The 13719-nt window shown below is 50.1% G+C and overlaps 1 protein-coding gene across 4 annotated transcripts in view; it reads right to left on the minus strand.

Annotated features, from left to right (window-relative positions):
* Positions 1-13719, minus strand: part of KIF6 (kinesin family member 6) — a 428173-nt gene that overhangs the window by 84820 nt on the left and 329634 nt on the right. For all 4 annotated transcript variants that reach the window (XM_060403167.1, XM_042236762.2, XM_012100599.5 and 1 more), the window contains one exon: positions 3019-3127. In XM_060403167.1, the coding sequence (XP_060259150.1) occupies positions 3019-3127 (109 nt within the window). The remainder of the gene's footprint in view (positions 1-3018; positions 3128-13719) is intronic.

Consider the following 13719-nt stretch of genomic DNA (forward strand, 5'->3'; position numbering starts at 1 on the left):
AGCTGCTGTGAACATCCTCATCTAGGGCCCTTTCTGAGGCTGTGAGAACTCCTTGGGAGCTACAGTCGGCCCTCTGGATCCGTGGGTGGAACTTGTGGGTTTGGAGGCCGATTGTACTGCTTTTACCTAAGGGACTTGAGCACATGTGAATTTTGGTATCTGTGTATGCATGCTTAGTTGTTCAGTCGTGTCTGACTCTTTGTGACCCCACAGGCTGTAGCCCGCCAGGCTCCTCTGTCCATGGGATTCTCCAGGCAAGAATACTGGAGTGGCTTGCTATTCCCTTCTCCAGGAGATCTTCCCCACCCAGGGATCGAACTTGGGTCTCCTGCAAAGCAGGCACATTTGTTACCGTCTGAGCCACTGGGGAAGCCCGGGGTATCTGTGAGGGGCTCTGAAACTCATCCCTGCAGGTGTAGAGACACGCTGGCTGTAAACCCAGAAGGGGAACTGCTGGGTCCCAGGGCGTGCAGACACCTCCTTGGTTAGGAGGGCTGCTCCGGTCTTCACTGGATTCCTCCAGTGATCTGGGACCCGCGCCCCCGAGTGTAAACGCCATCGGCTAACGGCTGGGCTGGGCCCTCAGGGCCGCCGGCCTTCCCTTCTCCTTTTCCCGGCTCTGCCTTCTTTCCTGTCGCCTGTGGCAGCTGTACCTACTGAACCTTCATCACCATCCTCAATCTCTTGTCCTGCTTCAATTTCTTTTTTCACAGACAAAACAGAGGCTGTCTTTAATGCGTCCCCTCTGCTTCCAAATGTATCAGCGTCAGCCCGTCTTGCTGTGTTTCTCCATTCTGGCTCCCTTCCAGGCTCCCCACCCTCTGACAGTCCCCACTGCCCGGCTCCCTGGAGCCTTGCTGGGTCAGCGGTTCCCTTGTTTTGTTCCTTACTTTCCCGCCCGCTCTGTTTCTCCCCGCTTGCTCCCTGCAGTAGCTTGCTTCTGCCTGCTGCCTACAACCCTGACCAGTTCTCCGTCCTGAAACAAACTTCTGATCTCAGGCTACTTCCCGTTTTCCTGCCACAGAAGTCTTCCTCCTCTCACAGCTCTCTGAACACACTGCTTGGCCCTCCCTCATTTGCCCAGTTCCTTCTCACCTGCTCTTTCACTCCTGGTACCTGGTTCGAGCTCTTTCAGCTGCTGACTCCCTGGGCACTTTTTTCTGCTGCCTCCAGCTTATTACTTTTTAAGTTTTTGAAAACAAGCTTTATTTATTTGACCTCTTTTTAGAATTTTTGGTACCAAAGAATTCATTTGCAGGGCAGCAATGGAGAAACAGACATAGAGAACAGATTTATGGACACGGGAAGAGGGGAAGAAAGGGTAGGAGGCATGGAGAGAGTAACATGGAAACTCGCATTACCATATGTAAAATTGATGGCCAACGGGAATTTGTTGTTTGGCTCAGGAAACTCAAAGAGGGGCTCTGTATCAACCTAGAGGGGCAGGATGGGGAGGGAGATAGGAGGAGGTTCAAGAAGGAGAGGACATATGTATACCTATGGCTGATTCATGTTGAGGTTTAACAGAAAACAAGACTCTGTAAAGCAACTATTCTTCAATTACAAAATAAATAAAAACAATTTTGGCTGCACCTTGTGGCTTCTCTGGTGGTTCAGATGGTAAAGAAGCTGCCCGCAATGCAGGACACCTGGGTTCAATCCCTGGATTGGGAAGATACCCTGGAGAAAGGAACAGCAACCCACTCTACTATTCTTGCATGGGAAATCCTACGGACAGAGGAGCCTGGCAGGCTACATACAGTTCATGGGGTCGCAGAGCTAGATGCGACTTGTGGCATATAGGATCTTAGTTCCCGACTAGGGATCAAACCTGCACCCCCTGCATTGGAAAGCAGAGTCTTAACCACTGGACCACCAGGGAAGTCCCCCCTGCCTATTTCTTTGCAGCATCTGACACCACTGACAACTTGCTTCTGGGAGCCATCTCCCCTCTTGGCTCTCAGGCTGGTCTTTCCTGCTGGTTCTCTTTTCTTCTCAGCTCCTTCCCCTCCTTTCTTGAAAGCTTCCCCTAAGTTTCTTACCCTCCAGGCTCTTGTACTTCGGCCTGTTTCCTTGAGAGAGCTCGTCCCCTTCTCAAGCTTCCTTGAAGCATCTATAAACATATGATTCTCAAACCTGGAGCTCATTTTAATTCAACAAATACTTTTTGAAAATGTTCTGTGTGCTGCGATGCGGAGTCATACATGACGTCTGAGAGTTCGTGGTCTAGAACCCTCTCTTTTAAACTCCAGGCCCACACGTTTCCTGTTTGCACCAGCTTGAGGACATGTGCTGAATTCCAGCATTAGCTCAACAAATGATGCACCTCTCAGCTTTTGCTAAAGGGTCCAGAACACAGGCTTTGCAGGACAAACTGTCAACAAATGGCGCTGCCTGCTCTGCTTCTGGCCGGCAGAGCACATCAGGGGTGTGTGGGTCACAGGACATGCGTGTGTATACGTGTCCCGTGACCAAGGAGTGCAGGGTGGCTCTGCAGAGCCGCAGAGGGCCTGGAGTTCTAAGACGCGGCGTTTGGACTGTGTTGTTTAGTCACTAAGTCACGTCTGATTCTTTTGTGACCCCAAGGACTACACAGTCCACCAGGCTCCACTGTCCATGGGATTTTCCAGGCAAGGATACTGGAGTGGGTTGCCATTTCCTTCTCCATTTGGACTGTAAGCATTTTATTTCCCTTGCCTTTGCAGCAGTGAAATAGCGATCGAGTCCCAGGATGCTGGGAGTTAATGTAAGATGTGAGGACTGTATGCAAAGTGCTGGCGTGTACAGCCCCTGTTCTAACGTTGCTGATGACCCAGCCGTATTGGGATAATGAGGCTTAACACGTGGGAGACAAGGGTACCAGGCTGGACGCAACTCAGCCAGCGTGAAGCTGCACACACCCCGTGCCCTTCTCTCGGACACCGGACTGGGCGGGTGAGAGAGGGCAGAGCAGCGGGTTGTCTGGAGGCCGGCCCGCCGCAGCCTCGGAGGACCCGCTGCTCTCCGCGGCGGCCTTACCTCTGCTTCAGAATCTGTTTGTTGTCTTCGATGGTGACGCTGTCAGCATGGTCCCTCTTGAAAATCTCAAAAGCCTCCTGGCGTCCTAACGACATTTCCTCTCTCATTCCTGTTTGGAGACACAGGGAAATGGCCTCAGTGACGGCAATGGGGGTCCCATTAATTCCACTGTCACTTTAGTCAGACCTCAGAGCCAAGCCTGGCTCCAGAGGCCCACAGCAGGGAGGCTCCTGACCAGACAGGTGGCCCCAGGCCAGGTGGCCCCAGGCCCTTCCAGCTGGCCACTGCCACGCAGGGAGGAGGCCCTTCCAGGGACACCCGATGTGACCTGTGGGGCCTGAGCCTGGGCTTCCTTGTGACTCTTGTGGGGCGGAGTCTGGAATGTCCGGTCAGAGGAAATGAAAACCAGAGCCCCAAGGCTTGGATGGCCGGGGACAACTGCCAAAGCACTTTTGGCCATCGTCTGGGGCCACGTTTCTCCCCGTTCTCCTATTATGCCCCATTTGGGTTTTCTGTTAAATTTCATCCTGAATTTTCAGGCATCCAGTTAAAAGAAGTATGGTCCCGACTGAAAGATTTAGAATCTAGAAAATTCTGCCCTGAGCCTCCATGGAAGGACACATCCTTGTTTCTCCAGAGTCAGGTTCTCAATCACAAGACCCACAAATGGACGGCGGTGGAGTTTCCTCGTTCACAACTAGCTTCAATCTCCTGGATCCCTGGAGCCACTACCACCCGACTGGGGTTGCTGGGCCCTGGCTCAGTGGGGCCAGACTCTGAAAACAGAGTCAGAACAGCCAGGGCCCTGGGGGTGAGCAGATGGCACTCCTGCCCTGGGGCCTCTTCCTTGCAGCCTCTCAGGGTGAGGCTCCAGGCAGGTGTGGGACCCCATGGTGAGAGCTGCTTGCACAGCTGGATTTTGGATGAATCTACGGAGTCGTTTTCATGCCTCTGCCAGTGGTTCCCTTTGGTGTATTTTCATCCACTTAACTCTATCTTTGAAGCCCTGGCTGAGTGCCGCCACCTCCGTGGAGCTTGCCGTGAGCCCCAGACTAAACAAATCCTCCCTCCACCCTGTGTCTAGCAACGCATCGTGACCTGCACAGCCCAGCAGACACTGCCACTTCACGTGACAGGCCTTTCTCGTGCAACACATGTCTCTCAGGAGGTAGAGATAATATGTTTCGTGAGTCCCCAGTGTCTTGTTCAATGTCTGGCATTTAGAAGGTATACAACATATGTCTGTTAAATGAATCAGGTCAGGCATGAACCAGGAGTGATGCAGAACCTTGCTCTCATTGCCATGGGAACCGGGTCCAGGGCTAGAGGGGCTCGCCTGGGGTACGAGAGAGGTGCATTCATATGGACCACGTGCCACATCTCCTTTTGCCTGGAAAAAACCCGTGGCATTCCATCCCTCAGCCCTGGGGTGAGGCACTGGACCAGCCCATCTGACACCAATTTAATGATTACTGTTGATAAAAATAGCACCACGGAGAATGTCTGAATGGTGAGGCACGAGACACCGCACCCTTTTCCAATCAGAAGCAAATGGGCTCGTCTTAGTCCTGTTGCACACTCCCGAGTCGGGTGGGCCTGGGAATGGGTCTGAGCCATGCTCGGAAAGATGAGCCCTGATGCACGAGGGACATTAGCCGGAGGGTGCTTTGGCCCAGCAGAGCCCGCCAAGAACCAAAGGACTCCTTCCACACCTTCCCCCTGACCCCAGTCCATGCCCGACTCTGACAGTGTATGCCCTTGTGCGTTACTTTTATGATTTAGCATCTGTAGGATTTGTTTTAACCACAGAGGGGAGAGGACTGAATCTCTCTGGACTACTCATTGGAAAAGACTGATGCTGGGAAAGACTGAGGGCAGGAGGGGAAGGGGGACGAAAGAGGATGAGATGGTTGGATGGCATCGCTGATTCAGTGACATGAGTTTGAGCAAACTCGGGGAGATGGTGGAGGGCAGGGAAGCCTGGTGTGCTGCAGTCCATGGGGTCGTGAAGAGTCTGACATGACTGAGCGACTGAACAACAGCCGGGTTTGGGGAGAGGGAAACTCCACCAAGACCACACTTAGAACCTGTCTACCTGTGGGACCCCTAGATTGCCTCCCACCCAGGAGGTGATGAGAGGACCTCCACCAGCCACAGGCAGAGGAGGTGAGGTCAGGGTGGAGGGTTGTCCAAAAAGCTGTAGAGGAGACGGGCTCATGGCCTTTTCTGTCCCAGGCTCTGCACTCTTTTGGAGCCAAGCGCCCAAGGTAACAGCTGGGTGGAAAGACCACTGCGAGGCTTCTCAGAGCCCATGGCACTTATATGGTCGTAGGTCCTGGAAGAACTTACAATCAGCGGAAAACCCCACTGGGCCTTCCCTGAGGGGTGGGGGTCCTGGCAGGAGGGAGCAGAAGGGACAGGGGACACACGGAGGCAATAAGCCCAGAGGGTAGTTTGGGAGCATTTTGCAGAGAATTTGGAAGGTTGTGTTAAGAAAATTGGGGGCTGGTGCCATGACATATTATACACAGGTCATCAATTTTCAGAGACTTAAGTTTTAGTAAAGTACACATTCTGGGATAGTTCCACTGCAAGTATTTGACACTTTCGGTGGTTTAAAAGGCACTTGGGGTCCTGCAGTACCGTGGCTTAGTGTCAGGAATGCAGGGGACTGATTTTTCTCCAGCTACAACGGAGGAAGATTCTGGGACTGGAGTTCTTTGATGGTGATGACCTCAGGTGAATGGGCATAAGAGTGAGGGCTGACGGCTCCAGGAGGTCAAGGTGAGGTGGCGAGGATGCCCATGGACCGAAGGCCAGGAGGCAAGGCCAGGCCTGAAGCCTCTGGGGGCTTCACGGCTTCGCCTGGAGGGTGAGGCTGGGTCCACAGAGAGGGGCGTGTGGAAGAGACCGCACAGGCAGCTGTGGTGCCTGATCCTGGATCCATCTCACTCCTCCTCTCGTCTACCTCTGCAGGCTCAGAGCCTTTTGGACTGTGCTAATAGACCAGTTCTCACTCCAGTTTGGGGTCAGCCACAAAGTTAAAGTAAAATAAAAAAGCACCTTTTTCCCCTTCCCTCTCAGAGTTTAGAAAACAGCTCTTTCTGGTCTGGCAACCTCTCCCCTCTCAGCGCTGAAAAGAGCAGAAGCTTCTCACCTCGCTAACGATTTATTTATTCTCTCAACAAGTATTTATTCATTCTCTCAACAAGTATTTATTCATTTTAGGTTCTGTGCTAGGCAAGTGACAGAGAGATAAGCTGAAACAAGATCAGAGCGATCGATCCTTGCCCTTAAAAGAGTTCAAAGTTCAGTAAGGGAGAAAGGTGAACAAATAATTACAAAAGAAATCGCTGCTTGCTCTAAGGCAGGCTTAGGTCTGGGAAACAAGGAGGGAGGGAGGGCAGGCCAGGTCTGTCAGGGGAAGCCGGGAGAGTCCTGAAGATGGAGCAGAGCAGCACTTGTCAGGCGGAGAAGTGGAAGAGATCCCGGGGAAGCAAGGGGCCGGAGGATTGTGGTTTAAAAGGGCAACTGGAACCTCCATACTGTTCTTTGTAGTAGCTCCATCAATTTACATTCCCATCAACAGTGTAAGAGGGCCCCCTTTTCTCTACACTCTGTCCAGCATTTATTATTTGTAGGTTTCTTGATGATGGTCATAGTGATTGGTGTGAGGTGACACCCACTGTAGTTTTGATTTGCACTTCTCAAATAATTAGTGATGTTGAGCATCTTTTCACCTACTTCTTGGCCATCTGTATGTCTTACAGACTGTGATACAGAGTGAAGGAAGTCAGAAAGAGAAAAATAAATATTGTGTATTAATGCATATATGTGGAACCTAGGAAAATGGTACAGATGAACCTATCTGCAAAGTAGAAATAGAGACACAGACGCAGAGAACAAAGGTATGGACACCAAGGGGGGAAAGCGGAGTGGGATGAACTGGGAGGTTGGGATTGACATAAATGTACTACCATGTACAAAATGGGGCTTCCCCAGTGGCTCAGCGGTAGCAAAGTCCCCTGCAGCGCAGGAGATGGAGGAGACTCAGGCTCGATCCCTGGGCCAGGAAGGTCCCTTGGAGAAGGGCATGGCAACCCACTCCAGTATTCTTGCCTTCCCATGGACAGAGGAGCCTGGTGGGCTACAGCCCACGGGGTCGCACAGAGTAGGATATGACTGGAGCAACTGAGTGAGTGAGCAATCTATAAAAATAGGTGACTACTGAGGACCTGCTGTACAGCACAGAGAACACTACTCAGTTCTCTGTGGTGACCTAGATGGGAAGGAAGTCCAAACCAGTGGGATATATGGATACACACAATGCATTCATTTGCTGTGCAGCAGAAACTCACACAGCGCTGTAAAGCAGCTATACGCCAATACATTTTGGTTTAAAGGGCAACTGGATTAATATCTGTGGTGGTGCCACCTGGTAGGAATTAATTTTTCGCATATCTGATGCTAATCACGGTGCCAAGTGCTTTCTTAAAGACTATCCCAGTTAAACTTCTGTGTGACCCCCGGTCATAATTTCATTTTACAGAGGAGGAAAGTGAGGCTCACTCAAAGAAATGGTTATAAAGGGAGTAAAAAATTGCCCAGCTTATAGAGGAAGGTAGATCTACTCTTTGGCCAGTTTTTCCAGGGAAAACTATGCCTGATAGAGAAGGCAGGTGCTGGGCTCTAAGTGACCTGGTAGCAATAGGTTTACCCACCAGCTTGTAGATTACACTGTTATTAGTGCCCACCTTATCTAAAATTCTGAACTCTTTTTTACAGTATCATTGAAGAAACAGAACCATGAGTTCTGTTTACTCTGCATAGTTTGCTTCATATGTTAATATGTTCTATTGGTATTTCTAGAATTGTGAGCTCCAGGAGGGAGGGGATTTTTGTCAGTTTGGTTTGCTGCAAAATTACTAGAACCTAGATAGTACCTGGCACATCAGTGGAACTCAATCAAATATCTTTTTTTGAGATTTTTTTTTTGATGTGGATCATTTTAAAAGTCTTTATTGAATTTGTCACATTTTTTTGCTTCTGTTTTATTTTTTTTGGCTGAGAGGCATGCAGGATATTAGCTCCTCGACCAGGAAAGGAACCTGGACCCTCTGCATTGGAAGGTGAAGTCTAAACTGCAAGACCGCCAGGGAAGTCCCCAGATATCTTTTGAAAGAATGAATGAATGTTTTAGATGCTTTACGTTGTTGCTCTTGGAACAGCACGCTGTGATGTGATGTGGGAAGAGAAGCAAGCACCCACTGCTCTGTCGCTCTCTCCACCATCAGGCTGGGGGGGTGGGTCCATCCACTGAATGGTATGATTGTACATTGGCAGGTGGATTCTTTGCCACTGAGCCATCTGGGAAGCCTGCATGGTGTGATTCCAGAAATTCAACACCTTCTTCTCCCCACTATATCTTACCCTTAGAGATGAATTCCATCTCCAAGAAGCTGTCGTTAAAAATGCAAATACCCTTGAAGGTATCTATTTTAGGATTAGACAAGAAAAACTCCATCATTTGTTGACAAGTAGCTAGTAGGTCCTACAAAGATGAGACGTAAGATGGTGTCTCGGGCTGGTGCCAGAATCGGTGTGGGGTGGGAGGGAGATCTGAGCTTAAAAGGGATGATGCCTGCGCCTTCTTCCAACTTTGTTTCGTCTGTCAGACTCAGAGGTCTATCAGTCTCGGCCTCAGGAGCTCTGACTTTTAGAACTCTCAGTTTTGTCTCCTCTCAGTGGATTTCAACCGGAGGTCCCAGTGTTGAGTCCCAGAAAATATAAATGACTCAGGGAAGCCTGCTGGCTTGCTCAATCACAGAACCACTTAAAACCTAAAGGAGAGCAAACAAAACATCATGGGGTAGTATAAAATTTCAAACAAAACAAAGCAGAGACAAAATCCCCTCCGAAACCCGAAAGGACAGGAGTTTCTCAATCTCAGTCCCCAAAATAGGACATTGCAATTCTGGGTTGCGAGTTGGATGGAAAATATTTCCAAGTCCTGAAGGTGCAACCCCTTCTGGATTTTGATGCTTACTAAAGAGCACTGAGGTAGAGACGGCAGTCAACGAGGTGTCCTCAAAATTAGCCTGGGAGCTGGGTTTCTGAAAAGTTCGTAGGTACTGGTCTCCTACACATTTCTGAATGCTTCTTTTCCTGTTTCTTGCCAGCCTGAAATTTCCTTCCTTATTTTTCTACAGAATGCAAATCAGTATTTTTGGAAGCCCTCCCTGCCCCCAACCCAGGGTCCCATGGAAACCAAATGGAAAGAAAAAACATCGGAAATGGAGAGTTTATGCTGCTGCCGTTGGGTCTGCTGTCTGATTTCCTTTAGTCTGGGGCCTGTGGGCCAGAGCTCATTTTCCTGGCTGCCCCCAAACAACCTACTACTGCTTCAGCTATTGCTTAAAAATTGACAGGAGGAAAATGATGGAGCGTTGTGTTCTTCATGCTGAAAAATGATTTGCTAGTCTGAGCCAGAAATATATTTGCCTTGGGAAAGACATGTATTCACGTGGTGCCTCACTTTCTTCTGACTGAAGAAGGAAGGGGAGAAAAGAAGATCAACAGGGGATCAGGAGAAGTGGGGTGGATTCCAAGGGGAGGGGATTACAGCCCACCACTGGGGACTAGATACAAGAGAAGACTCAGAGGCGGGCGTAGGCAGGGAGGAAGCCGGATGAGCGGCGGGATAACCACAGCCTCTGTGGCTTGGCGCAGAAGTGTTCTAAGCTGAAGGTAAGGGAATGGCTTTGATGCAGTGCTGTGATGAACACCTACTGTGCGTAGACCATGGAAGTGCACATGGGGATGAGAAGCAATAGGCAGGGAAAGAGTGGTTTCTTCGGTATCTAAGTTCCAGATGCACTGAAATTTCTCAGTAAGTGTTGACTTAGGTGAAAAAAAAACAAAACGGTGTGCGCATGCGTGCTGTGTGCTCCGTCGTGTCTGACTCTTTGGCGACCCCGTGGACTGTAACCCCTCCGGGCTCCTCTGTCCATGGAATCTTCCAGGCAAGAATACTAGAGTGGGTTGCCATTTCCTCCTCCAGAGGATCTTCCTGACCCAGAGATCGAACCAGAGTCTCCTGAGACTCTTGCATTGGCAGGCGGATGCTTTATCACTGCCAACACCTGGAAAGCCCATACAAAAATATCCTTACACAAACCATCAGAAGAGAATCCCACCCTCTAGTGTGCGGAGAAGTTAGCATGAATAGACCGATGGGAGAGAAAGGAATGAGGAACTGAGATGAAAGGAGGGGCTAATCTACCAAGGTGGCATGAAACATAAAGGTCACAGGACCTTTGGGATTGGAGGACCTAGGGAAAAGTCCATGGTCCAGCATTCTTGGGGATGGTACTTGGATGTCCTGAGGGCCAGAGGAAGTGATGGCTTCAGCCAGAAACTCAGGTGAAGGACACACCAGTAACTTTAAGCACAGACAGCAAAGGGTCCTTTGATGCTAGACTAAATGAACTCATGAGATCAGGAGGTGCTTAAGAATGGACCACCTCCCGGAAAACCTAGAAAGGACATCTGAGATACTGTTTTCACTGTCTTGCCCCCACTGTGGGGCAGATGCTGTCATCTAGGAAGGAGGATGGTTTCTGCAGTTACATGAAAGATAGAGATGACACGAACATAGCCCCTGTGTTCCCACTTTCCTTTCTCACACCCATGGAAGACAGTGCTAACCCATCACAGTATCCTTTGCTGGAGAAACTAACTGTGGCTCTAGAGTTTTCAGTAGGGGTCTTCAGGCCTAGAAGTCAACTACCTGAGGCACAGCAGCTCTTCCTAGTCAGTTATCCCTGGCATAACAGTGCTTGCTGTAATAGGGCCCTCACGTCACCAGCCAATTAAATGACATCTGCTGTGGCTTCCATCATTCCTGTGCTTTTAGGGAAAAAGAGTCACCTTCTTCCATCACCTTAGGGACTGGCATGAAGGTAATCCTTGCCAGGGGGCAGCACCGAGCCCTGAATCCCTGAGAGAGGCAGTCTGGGGGGAAACGCTCCCCACCGCCAGGGCGATAGAGCTCACCGCAGGAAGCCCTGCTATGGCACTGCTTACTTTGAGAGCCAGGAGCAGCTCATCTACGATTTGAGGGGTTGCCGGGTGGGTAGAGCAGGGTATGGAGTCAAGAGGAGGAGGGGAAGACAAAACCACTTAGCCACCACCCAAGTGGCTGCATATGTGAAGCCCAAAGAGCAGATCTTTTGGAGGGTGACCAAGGACACTTGTTTAACCTACTGCCCCCCCTTCTGATCGACAGTTTCTGGAGTGGGTGGATGCCCCCAAAGGCTTTGGGGTCAAAAACCTTAACATTCAAACCAGACGATACCACCTGGGCTACAGTCCTCAGATGAGGACTTGCCCTGGAGTTTCCTAAATTGCCACATGAAAGATTTGAGAACTGTAATTAGTAGATTCTTAGGGGTGGCTTGGAGCGGGCTTGGCAGGGAGTGGAGTGAAGGGAACATTCGAAGTGGAAAGAAAGCCACTGAAACCTTAGGAGACCCACCCAATGGTGGCACCGCATCTAAATAAATCAAATGGGCTCCCAACTTCTCGTGCCAGAAATCACACATCCCACCAGCAGCCCTACCAGGGGCAGGCAGCACAGACCATGTGAGCTGGAAGGGAGGAAGGGGCAGCATGTGATGCAGGCTCTGTTTCCTTTTTGTCTTGGTAACCGGGGCTGGTCCACCCTCCTGGTGCAGCTGTGTCCTGGATGTGGGCCTCAGCAGGTGAGAGAAGGCTCCTGTGCCAGCCCGGTGGATGGTCTTGGAGCCCCTGAAGGAAGGGCAGCTGTTTGAGCTGCCCATTTCAAGCAGTAACATAAAACCTTCAGACAGTGGTCCTGAAGATCATCTGCAGAAAACTGTCATTTTCCTAACCCAGGATCTCTGTGGTTTTTTAAATTTTGTGAGTGTTTTTATTCAGGACAAAGTGCCCGTGTGGGCTGCTTAAAGAGATCTGTGGGCAGACGTGGGCCTGGAGTTTGGAGAGCAGCCTGGGTCATGTTGGCATTTCTGCGTTTTGGAGTTCACTCAGGAATCTGGAGGCCAGTGATGTTTCCATGAAATGAGGCAGCATCCTGTGGCTGCTGCTGCCAGGCTGACCTGGACCTATGGGGTCTTTTCCATCCATTTCAGTCCATAGAGGTGACAGCCCTCAAAGGGCCTCAGTGTCTCATTCCATGCCCAATATTTGGACCAACTCTAGGAGGAAGGACGTGTACTCTAGCCCTTTGGGGGTTAAAGGGCAGTTGACTGAGAGGCCCACTGAACAGAAAGGTAGCATTTCTCTTCAGTTTAGAGACAGGCTCCAAATTCTACGAAACGTGAAAAATACTGAATTGCCAGAGTCTGGCGTGTCTTGATCACTTCTAAAGGCCGTGGTTAGCAGGGTTCTGTTGCCTGGATCCCGCCTCGATGAGTTTGGTTCTCACGTCAGCCTGCGCTCTGGGGTCAGCAGTGGTTAAAGCAGAGTCCACATGTCCTGATGTCTGAAAACAAGGCACATTGTCTATGTATGCCTAAATTAGGAATGAACTCCACTCTATTCTCACATTTATTTGATACATTTTAAAAAGATAATTAAAGAATCACATTTTCGCCTAGTAGCAAAATGCTCTTTCCCTGAAATGCATGTGGGTTCAGATACAGTTCTGTTTCCCTGGCTTGGAAACAAATATAAGGCAAAATGGAGTTTAGATGCTCATTCCTTCAGGGAAGAAAAGAGGGAAAATTATTTTTGTGTGTGTCTTCTATGTGACAGGCATTGTTTCATAGTTCACAAACATTAACTCAACTAGTCTTCATAATAACTCTGCTGGTGGCGGTGGGGAGCTAGCGCTGGCTGAGAACTCTGTACTACATGGATTATATATGCCGCCTCATTTCATTCTTTCAACCAGGGAGTGTGGGGCCCACTTTACAGGTAAGATAACTGAGGTTGAAGGAGATTAAAAGTGACTCCAACACAACAGTTAGTAACATGACAAAGCCATAACTCGATCCCAGGTTTGTCTGATTCCAAACACTTCCCTGTGCGTATAGCATTGCGAGATGGAAATCATTTGCCAAGTAGAATTAATCTCATAAGTACCAGCACACCACCATGGTCAGACTGATGGAGTCAGGGATGGCAACAAGAAAAAGGCAGATTTGGGAGGGTTGGAATGTGGACTGAAAACCATGAGAAGCATGCTGGCAGCTCAGAAGAGCTGGAGATCTCTGTGAAGGTGCGACAGCAGGCAACCGGTGGCTGGGAGGAGTCGCTTCACCCGGGGCCTGCGGGGTGGGGTAGAGACCAGAGGGGAAGGGCAGGTTGGCTGCCCTGCAGTGAAGCTTTGTCCTTCTGCCATCAGGACTGTGTGAGTTAGCCTGCTATGGCAGGACCAGCTACGTATGTATCTTTCCCTCATCTACACGGAGCTTGTGCGCAGAGGGGTCTCCGCCATGAAAGGATTTGTGCTCTGAAGATGGTTCTGTTGGACTGAAGCCGGGGAGGATGCTCCAGGAAAGAGAAGGCGTAGGGTCCTGGTTCTCAGCGTGGACTCCTCAGAGAATAACCTCCCACCCCAAATCACCAGCGGTTGGGAAAAGAGGTGAAAAGGCTCCAGGAGGCCGTCATCTCCCCTTTGGCCTCTCCACATCCTAACTGACGCGTCTCTGGAAAGCA

This window comes from Ovis aries, chromosome 20 (genome assembly GCF_016772045.2).
Source record: "Ovis aries strain OAR_USU_Benz2616 breed Rambouillet chromosome 20, ARS-UI_Ramb_v3.0, whole genome shotgun sequence".
Lineage (NCBI taxonomy): Eukaryota > Metazoa > Chordata > Mammalia > Artiodactyla > Bovidae > Ovis > Ovis aries.